The following is a 26958-nucleotide window of genomic DNA, read 5'->3' as shown; positions in this document are numbered from 1 at the left end:
TTAAATGTAAGGTTAGATCTATTACAGTTATTCACCGTATATAGTATGGAAACTTTCTGTTAACCAATTAACTGTTTATCACCGTAGCATTTTTACAGTAAAATACCGTTAAAATCACAAAAAATTTTTACAGTGTAGGCTATTGTATGTATAATCATCATGCGCGTGCTACATCTAAATAAAAGTAAATGCACATTGTTCTCAAGGGGGGCATCTTCCCCCATGTCAACCTACAGTTTTTTGTCTAAGTAGCCAAAATGCATGCAAAGTCATGCGTCTGCATCTTTTGCGTGGCTATTCCAGCAGGGCTGGAGCAGAGGGTTGATTGTGTGCGGGCTTGGGTGGTTTTGCGGGTCTGCGTGACGCCGTTCCCATGCGCATGGGAGATGCATGATTAGTTGTGGGTTGTATTAACTAACATGCGCACACATTTGTGTAGCCCTCTAAATCATCTTTGTTTGTGTTTTGCAAAACCCCATTTGTTCTAGTTTGTGATGGCTGTTTTCTTGCCCCTGGTTTTCACTATTAGACATATTTAAGGCCAGGCGCGCGCAGGCAGCAGAGGCACTATGTTCAAGGTTGAGTTACTTTTGGGGGCTTTTTTTTGTGAGCTATTTGTCTCAGCAGTCAGTACTGTTAATGTTACATTAGGTGTTTGATGTTTCATCATTTCAACCAATATTGCGTGAGATAACGAATGTAAAATGAAACCGCTAGGAACACGTTTGAATTCCCTCAGAAGGTGCGGGGAAAAAATTCCACGCGCCATGCCTATTAGCCTGGGTAATTTATTTTGTGTATGTCAGAAAACAAGAAGGCCAGAAAAAGAATATGGGGCTTTCTTTTCCATTATCAAACATTACAATCTTATTTCCATCACTGCACCGTTAAGTAATTTGCGAAAAGCCAACAGAGTCTGGCGCGCCACGCGCGTGGCGTGTGTTTAAACCCATTACTTTACCTTTTAATCAAACCTCGCGCTCGTGTCAAAACGCGCCGTTTTCGCCATGCATCTCTCTGAGCTCGTTCCAGTTCACCGGATGACCTTGAAAATGTTTGCTCTCCTAAACGTTGTCGCACCCCCCCCCCCCCCCTTCTCCTCCCTCTCTCTCTCTCTCTCTCTCTCTCTCTCTCTCTCTCTCTCTCTCTCTCTCTCTCTCTCTCTCTCTCTCTCTCTCTCGCTCTCATGTCATGCAATGTTTTCATTGTTATAATATCCTTGTTTCAATCCATTTAACTTTTTAAATTGTCACAGTTATTTCTCTCATTTTCTACCTGAGAGTATATGAGATTTCAGAATATCAACTTGAATTCCTCATAACAATTATATTCAAAGTGGTCAAAAAGTGTCAACTTTCATTTGACTGACAAATTTAAGGCAACAATTAAACTTCAGTTTTGTAAGGCAGTATTTGAAAACAGACTTCTTTTTTTGCTGCATACAAAGCCATATGTTGGGTTGTTGCTGCAGTGAAAATTATATATTTTGTGTCCCTTAATAATTATTTGTTTCCAAATGTTAATATAGGCCTATTTGTGGAAATATCTGTATAAGTTGTTTTAGTAATGGTTAAATTAATATTGTACTAGATTATCATATAGCTAAGTCCATATAGGCTACAATGCAAATATTTCAGTAGGCCTAATCGCAAAAATTACAAAAAATATATTTTAAGTATTTAACGTTTGGATGCTAAGGGCGCCAAACCCGGTTGCGCGTGACGACTCTCAAAGGAAAAAACTGACAGACATTCTCTTGAAAAGTTGACCCTTGAGGTATTTAATAACTCGCACTCACTCGGTTTAAAGTATAAAACAAATATGGTGTAAAAAAAAAGTTTAAACGCTTTACAGACCGATTAACAGTTCGAGATTTAATGCGTTTATGTGACTGCTGCCCTCTGTGACGTGCACGCGCGCCTTTAGGATTGGCTTTATGCTTTTTTGGAAGATAGGGGTGCGTGTGTGTGTGTGTGTGTGTGTGTGTGTGTGTGTGTGTGTGTGTGTGTGTGTGTGTGTTAGGGTAGGTGGGGAGGGGGATTGTTAGTTGCTTTCGGCTGTGATTTATCGCAGTCCCGGGGAACGCGGCTCCCGTTCCTGTCCTAACGCATTTCAGCGCGCGCATCAGCCGTGATTAAACACCTGCTATGGCGCGCGAACAAAGCGCGCTAATCCAATATGTATCTCTGACATCTTAAATATCGTCCAATCCCCCGGCATCACGCGCAGCTTTTCCGCAAGATGGAATTCTAAAACATATTTTTCTAATTTATGGACGGACGATAAATCAAAATTAAGCCGTGGACAATGAAATATACATCAGCGTGCCAAAGAACAGGCTTGAAATGCAGCTACAGGCTCGAGCGCGCGCATAGGTGTGGGGTTTGCAGTGGGTTTTGTGATCTTGCTTTAGGAAACATCAGAGAGGGCTCAAGTTAAAACCTGTCACTATAAAAAATGTACCATGGTAAGCTTAGCCTCTGCCAAAATACCATACTACAATGCAACGGTTGTAACTTCGCTGTAAAAAAAGATATGCATGCATCAATAACAGCGTTGTAAAGTCACTGAATAAGAAATATGATTGACTTTCTATGTAAAACACGTTTTTAGAATAACAAAATGTGTTCTAGCTTGACTGAAAGAGTAAATCTGTACAAATACTTTTAAAAGGACCAATGTTGCTGTTTTGTTAAAGGTTTGTGAGCTCCCAGCATGCATTGCAGCACGAACTATTATTGTTTTGCTTTTTTTCTGACTTTATTTGTCATCGTAGTGTAGTAATACTAAAGCATATTTTTATGAATGATAGTTTTGTATTTATATACTGTAATTGAGGGTTGTGTGTTTTTCTGTCTGGGTTAATCTGTTGCACTTATCTTTGCTTATATGGATATGCTTTCTTTGCGATTGAAAGATTGCACTGTTTTTTTAACGTTAAGAGTCATATAAACTTAAAAGTAGGAATGATCTAATGACAACTTAATAACAGTAAGTCTGCAGTTATGGTTTCAGTTTATTGGTTGAATAAGACATATTGCTTTATAGTTAGCAAATTAAACAGTAACTCAGGACGTTTTTGCTCAGATCTTTTTACACACTAGGCCTATAAATGTTTGCTGTCTTTTATCTTAGATCTTGCAGTTGATTCTCTACGCACGTGCTTCTGCAAGGCATCTGACTATATGAGATGTATGAGGTGAGTTTATGCATTTTATCTGCATCCTAACTTAATTTGCATGCTCTTTTGTCATTTAAGTCATGGCCAGTGAGTCCTATACGGTGCTATTGTTTTCTCTGGAGCTAGATTGCTCGCTCGCAGACAGACATAAAGGAAGGCCATTCTCCCCGGTCACTGTCCCGGTGACGCTTATTATTTGTGACTCTTCAATTCCACAGTTTCCCCGAATTCTCAGCACATTCTGCCCAGTGTATTACGCGCCGTGAACTACTCGGACATCAGACGCGTGTCTGCGGCCCTATAATGGATTCAGCACCCTGTTCTTGTGTTTGAAAACAACCCAACACCAGTGGCCCTACGACGGCTGAAACAAAGAAATTTCTGACCATGGTTTTGTTTGCCCTTTATTCTGGATTTCCGTGCTGAAATGAAAGAAGGCCAGGAGGAATGGCTCCGTGCAGGAATAATACATCATCAGACTGACCTAGTTTGCAGGACCGCGGGTGCTCGGGAAGGATAATTGTTTGTAATCATCTTAATTAATATAATAATCATCTAATTTTATACCTCCTAATGAAAATTAAGTGCATTTTGATGCATAAGTTGTAATCAGCAGGCCAAGTAATTCATCTAATGATTTGTATCGGTGTTTATTCAAATAAGCAAACAATTTAATGCATTAATTTATACAGATTAAAACTTTGCAAGCTCGAACAGGGCGGTGGAGGTAGACCTGCGGGGCTCTTCTACATTCCAGCACCTTCCAACAGCCCCTTTGGAAAACAAATGGTTGTAAATATTGTTATGCGTATGGCTCGTTGACAAAAAAAGGATGCTTTGATAGGGTAAAAAGGAGCTTAAAATATCCATTACAAAAAAAAAAATCTGCTCAAAATCAGTTGTTTTGCGGAAAATTTGTGCAGTAAGAGCGTCGTTTGTCAAACTTTATTTTAATGACCAGTGACAATCTCAGTAACTCGCAATATTGACCTGCATATTACATAGCATAATGTAGGCCACAGAGTGTAGATGAAAAATAAGTCCAAAATTAATCAAATATAAATAGGTTATGAAGACTTGGGGCCCTATTTTAACGATCTGAAACGCAAGTGTCAAAGCGCGAAGCGCAAGTAACTTTGTGGGCGGGTCTCGGCGCTGTTGCTATTTTCCCGGCGGGATAAATGGCTCTTGCGCCTGGCGCAAATCTAAAATGGGTTGGTCTGAAGTAGCTTCATTATTCATAGGTGTGGTTTGGGCGTAACGTGAATAAACCAATCCGAGCGTCATCCAACATTCCCTTTAAAAGCAGGTGCGCAAGTTCCATTATGGATTGCTATTATTATGGCGTATTTACCAGGCGCACGCCAGGAGCGGTTCACAGCCGAGGAGACTGATGTGCTTGTAAGAGCAGTGAAAGACAGAGAAGTGAAGTTGTAATGTTGTACATTATGGTAAAGGTGATTTCACAGTCTTTTTTTTTTTTCAGTCTTTCAGTTTTTTTGTCGATTTTTTTTCCTGGTTCTTGACGGACAAACCAATTTGTCAGATGTCCTTATATACATATATGTCTTGCCACTATTGGGCAAACAGGTCTTATCCTTAATTATTACAATTAGCCTGAATCATTTGTAAGCTAGATTTATGCCTATTTTTTCACATCTTCGTGGCACACCACAATGATTTCCGTCATCTCATGTGTTAATATTGTTTTAGTGTAACAATTTATGATTTGCAAAAATAACTGTTGCATCTGTGTAGATTACATGAGCATAATATGCGCGTTGTGCACTCTATACTGGTCAAGCATGGGCCCTTAAAATAGCATAATGAACAACGCGCAACGCGCCACTGACTTTAGACTAGGTTTTTTCTGGTCAGTGGCGCAATTGTTTAATGGAACAGCAAAATAGCACCAGGGATTGTTTGCGCCGGAACACGCCTCCTTTTTTGCGCTGAACCGCCCAGGGAGCGCAAGTTCATTCACTGGTTTAGCGACGTGCTTCTGTGGAGGAAAAAGCGCGCTTTGCGCGGGTGCAAAATAGGAATGACACATGCGTCGGTGTACAAAGTCAATTGCGCTGGGTGCAAGATAGGGCCCTTGGTCATGATTGGTATATTGCAGCTAAAGTGCAACTCTAAAGTGCTTTACGTTTTGCAGAATATTCATTTATTTATAAATGAATGGTAGCACTTTATTTTACAGTCCTGTTCCCCATGTACAGTCAAACCAAAAATTATTCAGGACACCAGATATCATTTTTTACTAGTGGGTGCAGGACACTATAGTTCATTTATGTAAGTGAGGATAGCAAAATAAAGTAAACTGTGACACATCATTCCCAAAAAGTCTTCATACAGTGACTACCAATAAAATTGATACAAATATGGGACCAAAATTATTCAGACACTGACCTGACCATGTTTTACTTTAGTGCTTTTCTTTAATTACTAATGCGACCTTTTACACCACAGACTGAACAACATTAAGCACTGCTTGGTCATTGGTCGACCTAAATTGTTATTCTCTAATTGTGTACTTAAATTTAACAGCTGATTGGTTGATTGTAATCATTACATACCTTTCTATCAAAGTTATCTGACATTATCAAGATGAATTTGTTCTGACACTGTTTAAAGCTGCACTTTTCCGTCCGCTAGTGGTCGCCTATTCAAAACAAAGGTGTAGTTTGATGATGCCAAGTTTAAGCACAGAATCTTGGGACGTGGTCTTCACCTCACAGCCGGCGGAAAAGAATCGGGATATGACTCGGGCAGAAATCATGTTCATGGATGCGATTATTAACGTGACTGTAGTCTGAAGCAGAGCAGGCCCGAGTGTTGTGGAGCTGAGCAAGCCCGCAGGAGCGATTGTTAATAAGATGAACGCAACACACACCTCGCGAGCAGCGGGACTTTTATTATGCAACAGTCGGCGGCGCCACTTCCGCTTTTCCGGTCATGAGTATGAGGTAACGCAGCTCTGTTTATCATATTAGATACATCTGAGTGTGCTGAAAATGATGTTATGACGCTACTCTGTGCGTTCGCTCAGCGGCTGCTGTGACACTTGTTCACACTGCAGTGAGAGTAAAGCGTTTCTGCAGAATAAAATTAGAAACCGAGGGGAACGCAGATATGACGCCATCGACAGGCGACTTCCTCACACGTCCCGGTTCCTTGGTTAAAAAAGCAATTTTCTCACGATTTACAAATAGTTGGAAACATTTGGAATATTGTAAGTACTCAACTGAACAAAATAAATAACACCGGCCTAGTGGCTTTTGGATATTTTACTGACATTTTTTTACATAGTGCACCTTTAACTCTGAGTTATTTTCATATTTTATTACCATTTTCGAAACGATAGTGAATAAACTGATAATGTGAGAAAATGTGTGAAAGGTGTCTGGAAAAATTTTCAAAAAAAACGTTCTATATGGCATCAAAAATGTTCTTCGTCTAATCATAGAGGAACCACTTTTGGTGCTATAGCACCATATTTTAACATGTTCTGTATATGGTAGCGGTGCTATAGCACCTTAGTCAAAGAACCGGTGAAGAACCTCTGAAGAACCACTGAAGCACCAAAATTGGTGCTATATAGCACTTAAAAATGTTCCCCTATGATTACGAGCCAAGAAACTTTGTACTTAGTATTATAGTAAAAATAACTGGGTACTAAACCTGAACCTATCTAACCTTAACCCATGTTACCTTATATTACCTAGTACTTTCTTAGGTAAATTCGCAGTACACGGTACACATAAGCAGAGGTGTTAAAAGTATAGATACTAGGGTTTAAAAAGACTTCTGTAGAAGTTGAAGTATCAACTCAAGCTTTTTACTCAAGTAAAAGTTTAAAAGTACTGGTTTCAAAACTACTTAAAGTTTAAAAGTAAAAGTAATGTAAGGGAATAAATGCCATTAAGGACAAAAGCTTAGGCTGCGCCACAGGGGCCTATAGTGCATCACCCCACCTCCTCAAAAAACATTTGTTTTAAATGCCATAATGTCTATAATGTTATTTAAAAAAAAAAATTGGATGAACTAGGCTACCTGGATCAGCTACATATATGCCCATTAAAAATGAATGCATTTTAGTACAGTGCAAATACATTAAATCAAATCAAATCAAATCAAATCAAATCACTTTATTTGTCACTCTACATATGCACAAGTGCAACAGTAGGTGAAATTCTTAGGTGCAGTTCCGAGCAACATGGTAGTCATGACATGACATGTACAACATTTAAAGCAGCATCAGATTACACTGATGCGCCCACAATTACTCACAGCACAGTAAACTCTACAATAAACAATAAATAATTTACACAATGTGAGTGTAGTTCTCACAGCTTTAAACAATATACACATACTTACAATATACATATACTTTAAACAATATACACTAAACATACACTAAACAATATACATTACGCTATAATAGTAATAATAATATACAATGTACAGTATAAAATATTATTCACAGATTGAAAAATTGAAATCCAAAGTGCAATAGATGCTGTATGATAAATAAATGTGTATATAATGTGTGTTTATCTACAGTGGGTTGTGCTGAGTGATATTCTGTCCAGTGTGTGTTATGATCCTGATGGGTCAAGAGTTAAGGAGTCTGATTGTTTGTGGGAAGAAGCTGTTCTGGAGTCGGCTGGTGCGTGATCTGATGCTGCGGTACCGTCTGCCTGATGGCATCAGTGAGAGCAGCCCATGGTTCGGGTGGCTAGAGTCTCTGATGATCCTCTGAGCTCTCTTCACACACCGCCTGACATAAATGTCCTGGAGGGAGGGAAGCTCACCTCCGATGATGCAGCTGGCCGTGCGCACTACCCTTTGCAGGGCTTTGCGGCTGCGGGCGGTACTGTTGCCGTACCAGGTGGTGATGCAGCCAGTCAGCAGGCTCTCTATGGTGCAGGTGTAGAACCGTGTGAGGATGTGGCGGCTCATTCCAAACCTCCTCAGCCGTCGCAGGAAGAAAAGGCGCTGATGAGCCTTCTTCACAACGGCCTCGGTGTGGACGGACCATGAGAGTTCCTCTGTGATGTGGACACCGAGGAACTTGAAGCTGCTGACTCTCTCCACCGGTGCTCCATCGATGGTGATGGGGCGGTGTTCTCTCTCATTCCTCCTGAAGTCGACCACCAGCTCCTTGGTCTTGCTGACGTTGAGGGAGAGGTTGTGCTCCTGACACCACCGTGTCAGAGTGTGCACCTCCTCTCTGTAGGCCGTTTCATCATTGTCAGTGATGAGACCTACCACCGTCGTATCGTCAGCAAACTTGATGATGGTGTTGGAGCTGTGGGTTGCCACACAGTCATGTGTGTACAAAGAGTACAGGAGTGGGCTGAGAACACAGCCCTGAGGGGCTCCAGTGTTGAGAGTCAGTGGTGAGGAGATGTTACTGCCCATTCTGACCACCTGGCGTCTGTTTGACAGGAAGTCCAGGATCCAGCTGCATAAGCTGTTTAAGCCGAGAGCCCGGAGTTTAATGTCAAGTATGGAGGGCACAATGGTGTTGAATGCTGAGCTGTAGTCTACAAACAGCATTCTCACATATGTGTTCCTCTTTTCCAGGTGGGAGAGAGCAGTGTGAATTGTTGATGAAATGGCATCATCAGTGGAGCGGTTTTTGCGGTATGCAAACTGCAGTGGGTCCAGTGAGGGGGGGAGAACAGAGCAGATGTGGTTTCTGACTAGTCTCTCAAAGCATTTGCTGATGATGGGGGTCAGAGCAACAGGACGCCAGTCGTTTAAGCAGAGTGTTTTTGACTGCTTAGGTACAGGAACAATGGTGGACGTTTTGAAGCATGTGGGGACCACAGACAGGGAGAGGGACAGGTTAAAAATGTCCGTGAAAACTCCAGCCAGTTGGCGCGCGCACGCTCTGATGACGCGGCCGGGAATCCCGTCTGGACCCGCAGCTTTACGGACGTTCACCCGCCGGAAGGATCGGGTTACATCCGCTTCAGATACGGAGAGTGCACTAACCTCTGTATCTTCAGCCGCGAGCTCTCTCTCCGCGAGGGCGGTGTTATTTCCCTCAAAGCGAGCATAAAAGGTGTTGAGCTCGTCCGGGAGAGAGGCAGCGGTGTTCACGGTGGAGTTTGTGTTCCCTTTATAGTCTGTGATGGTGTTAATTCCCCTCCACATGCTTCTGGAGTCGGTGGTGTTGAACTGTCCTTCAATCTTGTCCCTGTACTGGCGTTTTGCTGCTTTGATTGTTTTCCGGAGGGCATAACTTGCTTGTTTATGCTCCTCCGCATTACCAGAGTTAAAAGTGAAGGTCCGCGCATTGAGTGCCGCGCGAACATCCCCATTTATCCACGGCTTCTGGTTTGGGTACAGCCGAATTGTTTTGGTCGGAACAACGTCATCTACGCACTTCCTGATGAAACACGTTACGCTATCAGCGTAGACCTCGATGTCGTCATCAGAGGCCGACCGGAACATCTCCCAGTCCGCGTGATCAAAACAGTCCTGTAGCATAGAGTCCGATTGGTCTGACCAGCACTGGATGGTTCTGAGGGCGGGTGCTTCCTGTTTCAGTCTCTGCCTGTAAGCGGGCAAAAGTAGAATGGACGCGTGATCTGATTTGCCGAATGGTGGGCGAGGGAGGGACTTGTAACCCTCCTTGAAGGGGGAGTAGCAGTGGTCTAAAACACGGTTCCCTCGCGTGTTGATGCTAACATGTTGGTGGTATTTGGGTGCGATGCGCTTGAAGTTGGCTTTGTTAAAGTCCCCGGTCACAATAAACGCAGCCTCAGGATGCGCGGTTTCCTGCTCACTCACTGACCTATACAGTTCCTTTAGTGCCCGGTCTGTGTCGGCTTGTGGGGGAATATACACCGCTGTGATGATGACCGCGGTGAATTCCCTCGGTAGCCAGAATGGTCGGCACAGAACCATGAGAAATTCCAGATCAGGAGAGCAGAAAGACTTGATAGAGTGTACGTTCCTCTGATCACACCAGGATCGGTTGATCATAAAACACACACCCCCGCCTTTGCTTTTCCCGGAGAGATCTTTTTCTCTGTCCATCCGATGCACGGAGAACCCCGTGGTTTCGATGGCTGAGTCTGGAATCTCAGCGGACATCCAAGTTTCTGTAAGGCAGATAATGCAGCAGTCCCTCGTGTCTCGTTGGAAAGAGATCCGCGCTCTCAGCTCGCAGAGTTTATTGTCCAGAGACTGAACATTTGCCAGTAAAATACTGGGAAGCGGGGGTCGGTTTGCGCGGCGTCTTAATCTGACGAGTACGCCAGCTCTACAGCCCCTTCTCCGGCCGCGTCTCCGCGGCCGGGCCACCCAGACAAAGGGTTCCGCTGCTGTGTTTGTAAACGGCGTGTCGTCGTTGATGAATTTAAAGTCCGGTTTTCGGTGTGCGATTGCCGAACCAATGTCCAAAAGTGTCTGTCTGTCGTACGTAGTAAGGCAGACAACATCCAAGACAAAAAACACAAAAACTATAAACAGAACAAACAAAAAACTACAATGCTTCAGCAGAGCTTGCGACGTTGCGGCCGTCCTCGGCGCCATCTTGACTCATTAAAGAACCATATATGTGTACTTCTGAGCATTACGTGATTTGTGTCATGTGCAGGTGCGATGGATCGCGTAGAAACCAATAGTGTGACGAAATGGTATATGGTTATACTTCTCATCCAACCACAATCAAATTCACTCTATCCGGATGGCGTGATTTATCTGGATAGGTTTTTAAAATGTATTTTAACAATGACAGACCGGAAGGAAAACAAACCGAAATTAAATAGGACGAGGCTACTTTTAAAATATAAGGAGTAGAAGTAAAAAGTCGGCTGAAAAATAATTACTCCAGTATACCCAAAATTTCTAATTAAGTAAGGTTTTGAAGTATTTGTATTTCGTTCCTTAACACCTCTGCACATAAGTGCACGTACTGTAAAATAACATATTCATATTTTCTTTATAGTGGGCTCATTGGCATAATGCTGCCACATGTATGTTTTGTAACAGTGTCATTTTTTTTTTCTATGATGTTCAGAAGGGAATGAGTAAAGAGCCGTTTCTTGTATTCCTGCAGACATGCTTAATTTCGGGATGTTTAATGTCACATTTCCATTGTCTTTTGCTTTCAGATCTTCCCTGAATGGTTTCCATCAATGCATCAGTCAATCAATCTTCACCAACACCACACGCCATCAGCAACTCCATATTGTTGTTTCTTCTAATGGAAACGGCTCTCCATGAGAGTTCTGATGAGTGCGAGTGATGAACGAGGACACAGTTTGGTGAGAGTAAGTGAAAATCACACTCTTCCTCCACTCAGCGACTTTTATGTAAAACAGAGCAATTAAACAATGTCTTGAAAATGAATGTATGCTGGAAACATGAGTCTCATTTGGCTGATGAATGGCCGCACTTTGGATCAAACGCGATTTTAGTTGAGTGTGCGTTTAATACCGCTCTCATTGAAGTATTTCAGACCACATTTGTTCATTCGTTCATTCGTTTGTTCGTTCATTCATTCATTCATTGCTGATCTAGCAGTGGTCACATGCTGGTCGGTTTGGGTGGTTTAAGAGAGGTTTTGAGCACTTCTCAGCTGGTCGGGGCAGAAACACCATCTGGCAGACCAGCTAAACCAGCTTGGCCAGATTGGAGGACCAGCTAAACCAGCAAACCACTTAGACAGATTTGAGCTGGTTTTTTTTGGTAACACTTTACAATAAGGTTTCATTTGTTAACATAAGCTATATTAACCAACATGAAATAACCATGAGAAATACATTTGTTACTGCATTTGTTAATCTTTGTTTATGCTAATAAATACAGCTGTTCATTGTTTGTTCATGTTAGTTCACAGTGCATTAACTAATGTTAACAAATGCAACTTTTGATTTTAATAATGTATTGGTAAATATTGAAATTAATTCACTTATGTTGGCTAATGAAACTTTATTGTAAAGTGTTACCCTTTTTTATTATTATAATTATTATTAATTGTAAGCCATTTTGGATAAAAAAATGTAATAATAATTATTATTATAATACTTTTAGTAGTAGGCCTACTGTTGTTGTTCCTGACATGGTAATTATTGTTAACAAACATTTCTGTTAACTGAAATAAAGCTGAAAAAAATAAAATATAAATATTAGTTGAAAAACATAACTAAACTGAACGAAAACTAGAAATGTTGCAGTAAATTGTTTTAAGCAATAAAGTTTAAGCTGAAGCACTAACATTGAAATAAAAATAAACATAAATAGGAATATTAAAACAAACAAATTAAATGACAAAAGCACATAACAAAATTACTAAAACTGAAATTAACAAAAAAAATGATTTATCGTGATTATTTGTATTTAACATAAAAGTTTGTGTTTATATAATGTGTGTGTGTATGTATATGTATATATATATATATATATATATATATATATATATATATATATATATATATATATATATATATATATATATATATATATATATATATATATATATATATATATATATATATATATATATATATATATACACACACATACATACACACACATATGTACGCGATTAATTGTATCTAACATAAAAGTTTGTGTTTATATAAAATATGTGTGTGGGTGTATGTGTATATATATATATATATATATAATATATATTTATATATGTGTGTGTGTATATGTGTATATATATATATATATATATATATAATATATATTTATATATGTGTGTGTGTATATGTATATATATATATATATATATATATATATATATATATATATATATATATATATATATATATATATATATATATATATATATATATATATATATGTATATATATGTATATATATACATATATGTATATATATACATATATGTATGTGTATATATATATATATATATATATATATATAATATATATTTATATATGTGTGTGTGTATATGTATATATATATATATATATATATATATATATATATATTAATCGATTCATCGATTTAACTACCCTATTAAAAATAAAAGCTAATTCAAAATATGAATGAAACTAAAATAAAAGCTAGAATAACAGTGGTTCCTGGTGTACTTTATTGGGTGTTGCAGTCATGTTTACAGCAGCTGTTGAGTTGTTTTAAATGATGGCCGTTTTTGTTGCTGTTTGTGAGTGAGAGCGAGTGAGGGAATTTTCATTCCAGCTTTCGCCTCTGTTCGGCCCCTGAAACAGCGGGATGTGATCAATCTGCCGCCTATTAAGGCCGTTAATTGATAATGCATACTAATTAGGCAGAGCTTTGGTACTTTAGAGACTTTGAGGAGGTAATTGTCGGCACGAGTCCAAATGTAGTTTAAAAAGCAGTCTGCACGAGGTGAAAAATTTCACTCTGCTGGCGGCGTGAGGGGCCTATAATGAACCGCACTCATAAATGGCTTTTCTGCATGTGTATTGTTCAAAAGTTTGAGTCAGTAATATTTTTCTTTCTTTAAAAAAAAAAAAGAAATTATACTTTTATTCAGTAAAACACATTAATTTGACCAAAAGTGAGAGTAAAGACATGTATAATGTTACAAAAGTAGTGCTGTTCCTTTGAACTTTCTATTCAAAGAAACCTGAAAAAATGTAATCATGGTTTTCACTAAAAATATTAAGCACCACAACTGTTTTCAACATTGATAATAGTAATAAATGTTTATTGAGCAGCAAATCATCATATTAGAATGATTTCTGAAGTATCATGTGACACTGAAGACTGGAGTATGATGCTGAAAATTCAGCTTTGATAACAGAAATAAATTACATTTTAAAATATATTACAATAGAACTAGAAATATATTATTTTAAACTGTAATAACATTTCACAATATTACAGTTTTTACTGTACTTTAGATCAAATAAATGCTGCCTTGGGGAGCACAAGAGACTATTCAAAAACATGAATAAATCTTGTGTGCATAATGATAGCTTTTGAGTTAAAATGTGCATGCTTTATGTGCTTTGATGATTAGTTTAATAATTATATACATGGAAATCAGTGGTGTGGGCTGGTGTTTTAAAATGAGGAGGCAAAGTCCTCTCACATTTTTATATGTATATATCAAATGTAAATGTATGTCCCTGTTTCAGTGTTTTTATGCATTTTTACATTTATTCCAAAATAATAACTAAACGCAGTAACAATTTAAACAATATATATTATTTGTGAACTAGAAATATATAGTCAGCTTTTCTTTTTAATAGTCAACTTATTTTCAGCCGTCATCAAGCTTGTACACACTGGTCACAGAAACAAAGATGTATCTTTAAATTCACCAAGCTGATCGCTCAATAAAACTCCCACAGTCGTCATGTTTTCAGGACATTTCAAGTTTGATTTTGACGTGACATAAAGCGGTGATATCTAAGTGGCTGAGTTGTTTACTTACATTTTCATTAGTCTTGCATTAACGGCATCATTGTCTGCATTCAGGGCGATTCGAGAACGCACACGAAAAAAAGAGGCGGGATTTATCGCATGAACCAATCATATCCAATCATAACCGATCCTATCCAATCATTGGATGGCATTGCCTCCTCTCACATGACTTTCCCCCATTCACTCTCAATTACCCCCCGCCAAACCCACCGCATGCTTTGTTAAAAGTCAATGGGCTCAGGGGAGGCAAGCCTCCCAGTGCAGCAACTCCTGTGGGTGTTGCTATTGGACAGTGTCTTTTACACTTTTTTGTTACAATTTGTAATATTTGCATTGTTTTATTTTTGTAATACCGATTTTCTTATCCAGCTTTTTTTTTGAGGAGACACTGAGGAAGAAACGCCCCTGGTAGAACTAACTTTATAACATTATTTGACAATATACAGTAAGTATAAAGAAATGTGTTGTAGCGATAATAAAGTGTGCATTGCGTCATACTGTTAAAAGTAAAGGGTTTAATTATAATCAAATTGCTAAAGATAAAAACCATTCACTCAACAAAAAAAAAAAAATCCATAGAAATAGGGGACAATGGATATATCCATACTGGATAATATCCGAGTAATAAGCTGCCTGTACCTTTTCTGTTATTTTATGGATTTATTTTTTACAGTGCTGAAGAAACTTTTTTTTAAAAGAGGGAACATAGGACATTATTGTTCCAGATTTTGAACTCTTTCCCCACCATTGATGAAAATGTCACTGTTGTACTGTAGGGGCGCTATTACATTTACATTTATGCATTTAGCAGACGCTTTTATCAAAAGCGACTTACAACTTGGGGGTACACGAAGCGATTGGTCATGAAGAGAGTTGAGTTAGCGCAACAAGTGCCCAAAATACTGAGACCGTGTACATTGCTCAGTGTAGCACAGGCTAGAGTAGGGAGGGAAAAAAGGAGGAGAAAGAGGAAAGGTTTTTTTAAAAAAATTTTATGAGGTTAAGTAGTCACGGAAGAGCTGAGTTTATAAATCATATAAATCATATAAATCAAAAACGACCTAATGTTACTGAATGAAATGCGGCCCAGGACGAGCTCTAGCACTGTGCAAGCATTAGGATTAGTGTTGATGGACTTGATCTACTCCATCTGTGTTTTGATCATTGTTCTGAATCCCATCTGGATGTAGTCTTTGACAAAAAAGGTTTTTTTTTTGTTGCTTTTTTATGTTGATTAAATTGCATTTTTGTTTAAAAGCAGAGGGTCTTTTCTTTCTTTTGATTATATTGCATGTTCAGATATTCATACAACAAAATATTCTGGGGGCCATGAGAAGTTTGTGAAAATGATCAAAAACGCTGACGGTGGCTGGCCACCTTTTTAATGAAACGCTGGTGGGGAAAGAGTTAAGAAAATGATGTTAGGAGCACGTGAGCAACGTCAAACAGAGATAAAGCGTCTTTGCTTGAAGGTTGTTTGAACTTTGCGTTTCGACAGTAGGCCTACACAAACTCGTGCGTGATGCTGCGTGGTCATCTTGAGCGAGACGCATTTAACTTCACTTGATGCAACATCAAGCAGTCCCTGACAAGCATGCATCAAAGCACGCAGCTCTAATTAAACTAGATCAACATGTGAGAATATTTGTTCCTTTTCAGTGTCAAAATCAAGACCCTTTGAACCGTCAATCTCCAGCGCAAATGAGCGTGTCTGTCTGCCGTGTATTGAGGCTGGGTGTGATGTTGTCAAAAGCAGTTGCCATGGCGGTTTGTTGTGGTGCTCGACCCGAATTTGTTCCCCTTTGCTCCGCGCGTCCCTCACAAGTGAAGCCCGTGGCGCGTGTCTGAAGGTTGTCACATGCTGTTTTCTGTCCGAACGGTTCATGGACATCCTTTAAAATGAGCCGCTGTATGAATGTTTTTTCAAAGCTTCAACTTCGTAGTGAGAGATCTGTGATCAACCGTATGTAAAAAAAAGAACACAAAAAAGCTTGCGTGCAAACGTAGTCCTGACTAAAGTGTTTTTACATTCATTAAAGTCACCAATTATGTGTAAAAATAGCCTCCTGACGAGCAAATCAAACTAAATGACAGGCTGAAATAAATATAGCAGGGTCACGGCACCACTGCGCCATGGAGTAATATTCTTTGTTGTCATAAAATGTATTTAACTCATTACTTATCATCTGTGATGTGTTTTTTTTCCTTTGAAAATGTGTGAATCTGTTTTATATAGTCTCTACCCTGTCTCTCTATCTCTCTCTCTCTCTCTCTCTCCCTCCCTGTCTTCCTTCTCTTTTTTTGGGGGATTTGTTTGTTTCCCGCTTTTCTCGAGGGGTGCGTGAAGACAGACAAGCTTGCCAGATTCATTTTCTGATCAAAGCTGTTTGATTTGGTCAATTTTGCCACATTGGAGACGTTCTCTATTACTGAGATAAATAGCCCCGGGCTAACTGTCAACCAAAACTTGTAAGCTAATAAATTATTCCAATTTCTCCCCGCCGGATTTCTCCTGGGAGACAGCCTCTAGGAAATACACTTTTTGATTAGTAAATTTCTGTGTGTGTGTGTCTGGACATTCGGATGTGTCGTCTTTGATTAGCGGCGGCCCTGTTAGAGCCGAGGGCGGCAGAGGGGCTGTCAGTCGAGCGCAGACTCTAATGCATAATGCATTGACACAACCGGCTTTCTGCCACCTCCCTCTCCCAGAGCGAACAGTGGCGGACCGGGTTACCCTCACCTGAGAGCTCCCTCTCTCTCTTTCTCTCGCACTGTCCCTTTCTTGGCCGTGAGTCCTCACTAACCAGCTCAGGAAATAAAGCATCGTGACAGATCCTCGCTCGCTCCAGACCTGTAGTTATGAGTGCCCGGCACACGCACACACACACACTTGGAAATCGGTTGACTTGAGCTGAAAGTGTGCAATCAGCAGAATAGGGTAGAGCTGTTTGACTGATAGGCTGTTGGGAAATTGATCTCCACCCACTGGCCCGATAACCCCCCACCTGGCCTCTCTTCACTTCTCTTTTATCCATCTTCTTTTCTCTCTTTCTGTTTTGCCACTTTTTGCAGTAGCCAGCACTCAATCTGGAGCCATTCTGTACGTTTCTGCCACAAACAAAAGTGGTTCTGACTCTGAACCGGGCCCTTAAACGTGGTGGATTGATTTTAATCTGATGTGATCACCAAGTATATTTCTAGTATAAGTCACACTGAAAAACTTTAATATAGATATGAAACATTATATCACTTTATATCACATAAAATATGTTTATTATATATATATATATATATATATATATATATATATATATATATATATATATATATATATATATATATATATATATATATATATATATATATATATATATATATATATATATATATATATAAAACTACCGTTCAAAAGTTTGGCGTCAGTAAGATTTTAAAATGTTTTTGAAAGAAGTCTCTTCTGCTCACCAAGGCTGGAATTATTTGATCAAAAAACAGTAAAAACAGTACATAATAAACAGTTATATTGTGAAATATTACAAATTAAAATAACCATTTGCTATGTTATTAATTTTAAAATGTAATTTATTCCTGTGATCAAAGCTGAATTTTCATCATCATTACTTCATTGTCACATGATCCTTCAGAAATCATTCTATGATGATTTGCTGCCCAGTTCTGCTAAAATGCAGTATTAGGCCTAATTTCTTTTTTTTAAAGCATACTGACCCCAAATTATATATACATAGTATATACATTTTTATATATTCTATAATATATTCTATATATTTTTTTTATATAATTTAAAAATGATAAAAATTTACTGTGATAAATGTATATACTGTGTATATATAATTTGGGGTCAGTATGCTTTTTTTAGGGTTAGGTTAGGGTTATATTTTTAATATTTTTTTATTATTTTATATTATTTTTATATTTTATATTAAAAATATACATTTATTTATTTAGGGTAGAAAAGAAGGTACATATAAAATTAAATGTATTGATTATAAGTTTTACATTATATTTTAAAAGCATATTGAAAAATTTTATATATAAATATAAATATATATATATATATATATATATATATATATATATATATATATATACATATATACATACATACATACATACATACATACATACATACATACATACATACATATATATATATATATTGGATATTTACAATTATTTATATGAACTGAATATTTGTAGTTTAAAATATAATTTATATTTACATTTTAAAATATCAGCATTATATTTAAAATATTATGCTTAAAATTCATTTAACAAAAACATCTTAAAAAATATACACAATTATATAAAAATTTAACACACATCTACTTTGCTAATATGTCTCCTTTACATACTAATATGGACCCTTAATGTAGGGTTTATAAGGTACAAAGGTGTACATTTGAGGTTTATCGAAAGGTACAATTTTCCCACTTTTTTTCTATTTATATTAGATATCATATCATATAGTATATTACATTATTTGATATATGATAAATATGTTGATATATGATAATTACATGTAATTATGTGCTATATTTGTTTATTGACAGATTGCAAAGTCAGTTTTGGGAGGTTAGCTGTCATCATTACCATTTTGGTGGAAAAGTGGTATGATTATTTCCCATAAATTGCTTTCACTTATCTTTTCCTATTTTTATTTTTTATTTCATTTGTTTTGCTGTACATTGACCCCTGTTCCCTTCTCCCTCCCCCCTTTTTGTGTCTTGCCATGTGCTGTGACTCAATACTCACACACACACACACATAAACAGAGGAGTGCAGAACAAACACATCTCCTGGATCCTGAGCACCAAAAACTACACTCATCATTTATCAGCTAGCTAAATGCCTGCCCAAACCATTACCCTCCCCAAAGCAGCCAGCAGGACGGGGAGGGGAGGGGAGGGGAGGAGAGGGGCGCTGCGCTGGGTGAATTAAACTTTTGAGGGTTCAGCGCTTTCCCACTTTGGCGATTCATCTTTCCTCTCACCCAGGAAGTGCACACCCAGCAGGAGAGTGAGGTAATTACATCTCCACATGACACGGCGCTTCATTACTGCCTGTGTGTCTTGCTCACCGCCACTGATGTAGTTTAGAGATGGGGTACGCGGGGGGTACAGAGATGGAGCCTGTTTTTTTTAGTTAAACAGTAATGGTTGACTACACATGGTCTCTCAGTGGGTGAGGGTAATTTTTATGTACTACTGAGTTAACTGCAGGAGTGGACTGAAAGAAAATTGGATGGACAAAGTACTAACAGGCCTGTGTTGTATCTGTGTATCTGTCAAACCAAAAATTATTCAGACACCAGATATAATTTTTACTAGTTGGTGCAGGACACTATAGTTAATTTATGTAAGTGAAGATTGCAAAATAAAATAAACTGTGACACTTTATACCCAAAAAGTCTTCACCAGTAAAATTTATAAAAATTTGGGACCAAAATTATTCAGGCACTGACCTGACCATGCTTTGCTTAAAGGAATACTCCACTTTTTTGGAAAATAGGCTGATTTTCCAACTCCCCTAGAGTTCAACAGTTGCATTTTACCGTTTTCGAATCCATTCAGCCGATCTCAGTAGCACTTTTAGCATAGCTTAGCATAGATCATTGAATCTGATTAGACCGTTAGCATCTCGCTCAAAAATGACCAAAGAGTTTCGATATTTTTCCTATTTAAAACTTGACTCTTCTGTAGTTACATTGTGTACTAAGACCGACGGAAAATGAAAAGTTGTGATTTTCTAGGCCGATATGGCTAGGAACTATACTCTCATTCCTGTGTAATAATCAAGGAACTTTGCTGCCGTACCATGGGTGCAGCGCTGCAATAATATTATGCAGCGCCTGAAAATAGGCTAACTTCCGTCAACATAACCAATGTGACAACCTGCTTGCACCGGGAGCGTGCTGGGGACTATTCTCAGGCACTGCGTAATATCATTGCGCCGCTGCACCCATGGTACGGTAAGTTAAACGGAGTAAATACAGAACATATGAAGTACATTAAACAAGCAGTACAGAGTAGCTGTAAAGAGTTGATTAGCTTGATGAATTCATCAGAATTCACATACGACTCATTAGGCGTCCTGAGACCAACAGCAGAATGAGGTCTTAAGTTCATAACTTACTCTTCTGACTCCCTCCGTAGTAATCAAATCAAACAGAAAGCACGAAAACTAACTGACCGATTGCATCTGACAGCCTGTCTCTTGGTGTGAGGTGTTTTAAAGACTCTCATGCTCTTTCTGTGGTCAGACAGATGCACGCTCGTTCAATAGTCATTTTGATTCCAGTGATTTAGCTAATTACTCTGTATCAGCTCAAGTCATCGATCCCACCCCTCTCCCGCTGTCAGCCACTCCTGGGGGTCAGCCGGTGATTGACAGCCATGTAAACCTGCAGGTGTCTGCAAAATGGACTATATCTTTAAGTCTGTTGGCTTAAAGATATAGACACTTGTCTTGCAACTTTTTTTACCAAATATACTGTATTGTACCGAATATAAGACAACCCTGGTTATAAGATGACCCCCCCCCCTCCTCTTTTTCAAGATGTAAATTTTTTGAGAGAACGTTTTTTTATTGAAAATTTTATTTGAAAATAATTTTGATGCTGCTCATATTTTAATTATTGAAAGACCAACAATCACATTTAAAAATAAACACTTTTTGGCATACCATAAAAATAACCTGTAGGCTATCCATCTCATAGTGAAAACCATGTAGCCTACCAAAATTTCATTAACAGTAGAAGTGGAATCTTATAGTTGAAATCTGGGTACCGTCTTACACTCTAAAAAATGCTGGGTTAAAAATAACCCAAGTTGGGTTGAAAATGGACTAACCCAGAGATTGGGTTGTTTTAAGCAAACATTTAACCCAATCGCTGGGTTGAAACAACCCATTTGCTGGGTTAGTCCATTTTCAACCCAACTTGGGTTATTTTTAACCCAGCATTTTTTATAGTGTACGTTTTAAAATCACGTACAGGGAAAGTTTGGTCCCGTCAGCGAGGCACGCAAACATGATAGTCACTCGGATCTTAGACGGTAAGCCGTCTTTTTTTTGACTGTTAGCGTTTTTAAGCGTCTTTTTTTCTTTGACTGTTATCCTTTTAGTGTCTTTTTGCGCTCGCAATATTCTAACATTAAACTCTAACACACTGTATTTCTTGGCACACTCGATTTACTATCAACGGCGAAATGAATCTGCAGCAGTCAGTTGGTCCAACTAGAGCTCTGTAAGTTGTTTACGTTCATTTTAATGTTACATGCTTTGAGACATGAGAGTTTAACACCGTCTCTCGTGATTCTTTGCAGACTCTGGCTGTGCTAATTCATGTGTTTTGGAGGAGGCGTGGCTTTGGAGATGAGCTGGTGGGATCTCATGTTTTCTCTTAGATGGTAAGCTTTTCTTCGACTGTTATTCTGAAAGTATACTTTGTTTTTTACGCGTGCGCGAGCATATGCAAACAGTCGAAAGCACAGTCTTGCAAAGTATACTTCTTTTGACTTGTACACGTACACAGTTGTTCGCCGCCTTCGCAGTTTTGAGCAATCTCTCGCCATGAGTTACAACCCGTGTAAATACTGCAACAACAACAAAAATGCACATGTGCAACCTGCGCGTACAAAAACCCCCGCCAGTGTGTGTTCAGTACGCGTGTACGACGTACCTTGCGTAGACGTAAAAAGTGAAGTATACTTTGGCCTTTAGTGTTTTTAAGTCTTTTTTTCTTTGACTGTTAGCATTTTTTACGTCTTTTTGTGCTTGCGATCTTCTAACATTACACTCTGACACACTGTATTTTCTCGTTTTACGCGTATTTGGCACCACCTATTGTTGCGGGTGTATTATTGACATGTAAAATTCTAGACCTGAGTATAAGAAAAACCCATTTTTTCCAGATGTATTTCTAAGAAAAAAAAACATTCTTATATTCAGAATACATTATAATTTATATGTTTAATATCTACCCTTTTACTTATTTTAGTCACAATTATATTTTCTTACAGTTACTAAGACTGTCCATCAATCCGTGTCTATGTTCCTGTTGCATGTAGGCTGCTTTAATTAAGTCAAACTGGTGTTGGTCACAGCACCATCGTGTACTTTGTTGTGGCGATATATATTTAATTAATTTGTTATTTTATGCAGCAGCTTTTTCCTTAAAAAAATGTGAATCTGTTTCATATTAGAACAACATTTAATATAAGAGGTTATAAGACCATCAGTTCTGAAGAAAATGTGGGAGCAGGTGCGAAAAGTGGTTGCCAGGGTGTTGCTATGCACTCACCCATATGACACTGTGTGTGTGTGTGTTGGAGCACTGAGCTGTGGAATAGGCCTGTAAGTCAGTCTACCTCTCGGCTTTCAGATGTGACGGCTTGACAGTGCAGGTTTTAGAGGTGCGTTTTTCTGCCTGTCGTTGCTGTGGGCAACAGCAGTGACCCGATCAGAGTGTGTGACGGAGCCTTACTGAGTTTGTGTTGAGTCTCATCAGACTTGGACCGCCTGGACTACAAGCAAACACACACACCGACTCGCACTCAAAATGCATTCAACTGACTGGTATTATCTATCTATCTATCTATCTATCTATCTATCTATCTATCTATCTATCTATCTATCTATCTATCTATCTATCTATCTATCTATCTATCTATCTATCTATCTATCTATCTATCTATCTATCTATCTATCTATCTATCTATCTATCTATCTATCTATCTATCTATCTATCTATCTATCTATCTATCTATCTATCTATCTATCTATCTATCTATCTATCTATCTATCTATCTCTGTCTGTCTGTCTGTCTGTCTGTCTGTCTGTAATGCCTATCAACGTTTTGCCAAGCTAGGATTCAAAGTTTGTCTTGACCTTAAAATGAATTACAAATTTCAATACATTTTAACTTAATTTCCTTCAACTACAATTTTAAGTCTGCATCCTGTTTACTACTCACCTTAGATTCAGGAATTGGATTGGATTTTAAAAGGTGATGTCAATTCGTTCTGAATGGGCACCACCCATGGGGTGTTTGGTAAATGGTAAATGGACTGCATTTATATAGCACTTTCAACTGACCCATGGCCACCAAAGCGATTTACATATTGCCTCAGATTCACCCATTCATTCACCCTCTCGTACACCGACGGTGGTGTCAGCCATGCAAGGTGCCATCCAGCTCGTCGGGAGCAGCTGTCCAGCTTGCTCATGGACACCTCGACACTTGGTCAGGTGGAACCGGGGATAGAACCACCAACCTTCCGTTTATTAGACATCCTACATGAACCACTGAGCCACTGCCGCCCCCATTGCTAGGCGGTTGCTTAAAGGGATAGTTCACCCAAAAATTTAAATTCTGTCATTAATTATTCACACTCGTTTCGTTCCAAATCCGTAAGACCTCCGTTCATCTTCGGGACACAAATTAAGATATTTTTAATGAAATCCGAGAGCTCTCTGACCCCACACAGACAGCAATATAATTAAGACTTTCAATACTTTTTGTGCGTAAAAAACCCCAAAAACAACTACTTTATTCAACAATTTCTTCATGTCTGTGTCAGACTCTTTACACGGTGTAAAAAGTGCAGTGCTTCCAGAACGCCGGGTTACCATTGGCCGACACTGTTCACGTGAGCACCACAACACATACACACGAGTCGTTCTGGCGTAGAACTAGGAAGCACTGCACTGTTTACACTGTGTCAACAGCGTAAGAGTCTGACACAAGCTAGAAGAAATTGTTGAATAAAGTCGTTATTTTTGCGCAGAAAAAGTATAGTCGTCGCTTCATAAAATTAAGGTTGAACCACTGGAGTCACATGGACTATTTTAACAATGTCTTTACTATCTTTCTGGGCCTTGAAAGTGTTAATTAAATGTAGTCTTTGGGCTTGGATAGCTCTCGGATTTCATCAAAAATATCTTCATTTGTGTACCGAAGATGAACAAAGGTCTTATGGGTTTGGAACAACATGAGGGTGAGGAATTAATGACAGAATTTTCATTTTTGGGTGAACTATCCCTTTAAGTCAACAGAGTAAGCCCTCAAGTCTCTATGATATTCTGGTCTCTTTATGGCACGGGTCCCTCCTTCAATGTAAATCTGGAGGATTGTTTTAGCCAGATGCCATAGCCACACTTAGCTAGATCTTCAACAATCATCTGTGTGCTGGGAGGAGGTTGATATCACATGATGCCTGGCCTCATATGTTCATACAGTAACTCTTGAGTGATCTATAAAGAGTGTTGCCATAACATTATATGGAGTGTGAGCAAAGCGTAAAACCACTGCCGACTTTTTCTATTGTATATTTCATGTGTTTCTATTTTAGGAACAATTACCTTATCACACATAAGCATGAAAAATATTGCACAAATTCATTAACTTCTACAAAGCATGTATGTAGCGCAATTATGATTTTTTTAATAGTCTCTTCACATTAATCGTGCCTGCCTTCAAACTTACCGTCCATCAAAACTAGAAAAAGTTCATGCACTTACTCCTACACAACACTTAACAGTCTTGCCTCTAATTACCTTCAATCAAAATACAACATATTTAACTAGAAAATCTGGGAACTAAAGTTCAAGTTCAGCTTCCAGACCACGTGATGGTAACACTTCTTTTTAAAAGTATTGTTATTTGCTATTTCCACTACAGTTCAAAAGTTTGCAGTTAGTACAATTAATACCTTTATTCAGGAAAGATGCATTAAATGTATCAAATGTTACAGTAAATGCATGTATTACAAAAGATTATTTCAAATAAAAGTTGTTCTTTCGAACTTCTGAAAAACAAATATATCACAGTTTCCACAAAAACTTTAAGCAGCACAACTGCTTCCAACATTGATAATAATCAGAATTTTTTTCTTGAGCAGCAAATAATCATATCAGAATGATTTCTGAAGGATCATGTGACACTGAAGACTGAAGTAATGATGCTGAAAATTCAGCTTTGCATCACAGGAATAAATTACATTTTAAAATATATTTAACTAGAAAACAGTTATTATAAATTGTAATAATATTTCAAAATATTTTCATTTTTATTGTAGTTTTAGTCAAATAAATGCAGCTTTGGAGAGCAAAAGAGACATTTTCAAAAACATAAAGTCTTACTAACCCTAAACTGTTGAATACTACTGTATGTTTGTAAACTGTATCACATTAACTTAGAATGAAGTTGTTAGCTATTGGAAAGATGGCACTGGGTGCAATAGTTGCGTAAAATAATCTCTTAATAGCTGTTTGGATATTAGTGAATATTAATAAATAGCCTGTGCAGCCTAGATGATGTTAGCTATAGCTTGTTTTTAGTCGAGTTCCATTGTATTTGGAAAGTTAGACTTTTCTTCTTGGAAAAGTACAGTAGAATGCTAAACCTAAAACTTTCCATTAAAGGCCCTGTTTACACCTGGTATTAAGAGGCGTTTTGGTCGATCGGATCACAAGTGGACGATACTAAATACAGTTGTAAACGTTTTGAGCTTGTCCACTTTCGACCATTTCCAGAGGTAGTCGAAAACACATTCGACCGGATTGCTTTCGTCGTGTAAACGCTCATGTGGTCGAATGCATTCAAACAGCCACAAAAGTGAAGTGAAGTGACGTGTGGCCAAGTATGGTGACCCATACTTGGAATTTGTGCTCTGCATTTAACCTATCCAAGTGCACACACACAGTAGTGAACACACACCCGGAGCAGTTGGGGGTTCGGTGCCTTGCTCAAGGGTCTCACCTCAGTCATGGTATTGAGGGTGGAGGAGAGCGCTGGTTATTCACTCCCCCCACCGACAATTCCTGCCGGACCTGAGTCTCGAACCCGCAACCTTCGGGTTATAAGTCAGACTCTCTAACCATTTGGCCACGACTGCCCTGTCTACTCTCCGCCTACTGACCTAATGCGTAAATGGGACGTTTTTAAGACGGGATTTCGACTTTTCGGCTGGAGACCCAAGCTTGGTTTGAAGATGAAAAACGCACCAAGCACAATGTTCTCTCACCATTCCTGATTTCTAACACAAACTCACAGCGTTCGGCTGGTCTTGCGGCTGTCAGAAATGAAAGCTGCTGCTCTCCGTAAGTTTTTCCGTCGTTCATATGTAAATTGCCCAAGCTTATTTTGTCCAGTAGATCAAAAGATCTGAAAAAAACCCATACATTTACCCGCCCATAGACCCTCCCCTCGAAGAAATCAGGACAGAAGGTTTAATACACCAGGTGTAAACGGGAATGTTGTGATCCGATCGGCCAAAACGCATCTTAATACCAGGTATAAACAGGGCCAAAGTTAGCATGAAACAGAAGTTGTGATATAGTAGTG

The 26958-nt window shown here is 38.6% G+C and overlaps 1 protein-coding gene across 1 annotated transcript in view; it reads right to left on the bottom strand.

The window, feature by feature from the left end:
- Positions 1-7311: 7311 nt before the first annotated feature.
- Positions 7312-26958, bottom strand: part of LOC307137479 (uncharacterized protein) — an 890992-nt gene continuing 871345 nt past the window's right edge. Inside the window, exon 2 of the mRNA XM_079835145.1 lies at positions 7312-10768. Coding sequence (XP_079691271.1) covers positions 7799-10735 — 2937 coding nt within the window. The 5' untranslated portion in view covers positions 10736-10768 and the 3' untranslated portion in view covers positions 7312-7798. The remainder of the gene's footprint in view (positions 10769-26958) is intronic.

The sequence above is a fragment of the Gobio gobio genome (assembly GCF_949357685.1).
Source record: "Gobio gobio genome assembly, chromosome: 14".
Taxonomy (NCBI): domain Eukaryota; kingdom Metazoa; phylum Chordata; class Actinopteri; order Cypriniformes; family Gobionidae; genus Gobio; species Gobio gobio.
This window is presented reverse-complemented; position numbering and strand designations above follow the sequence as displayed.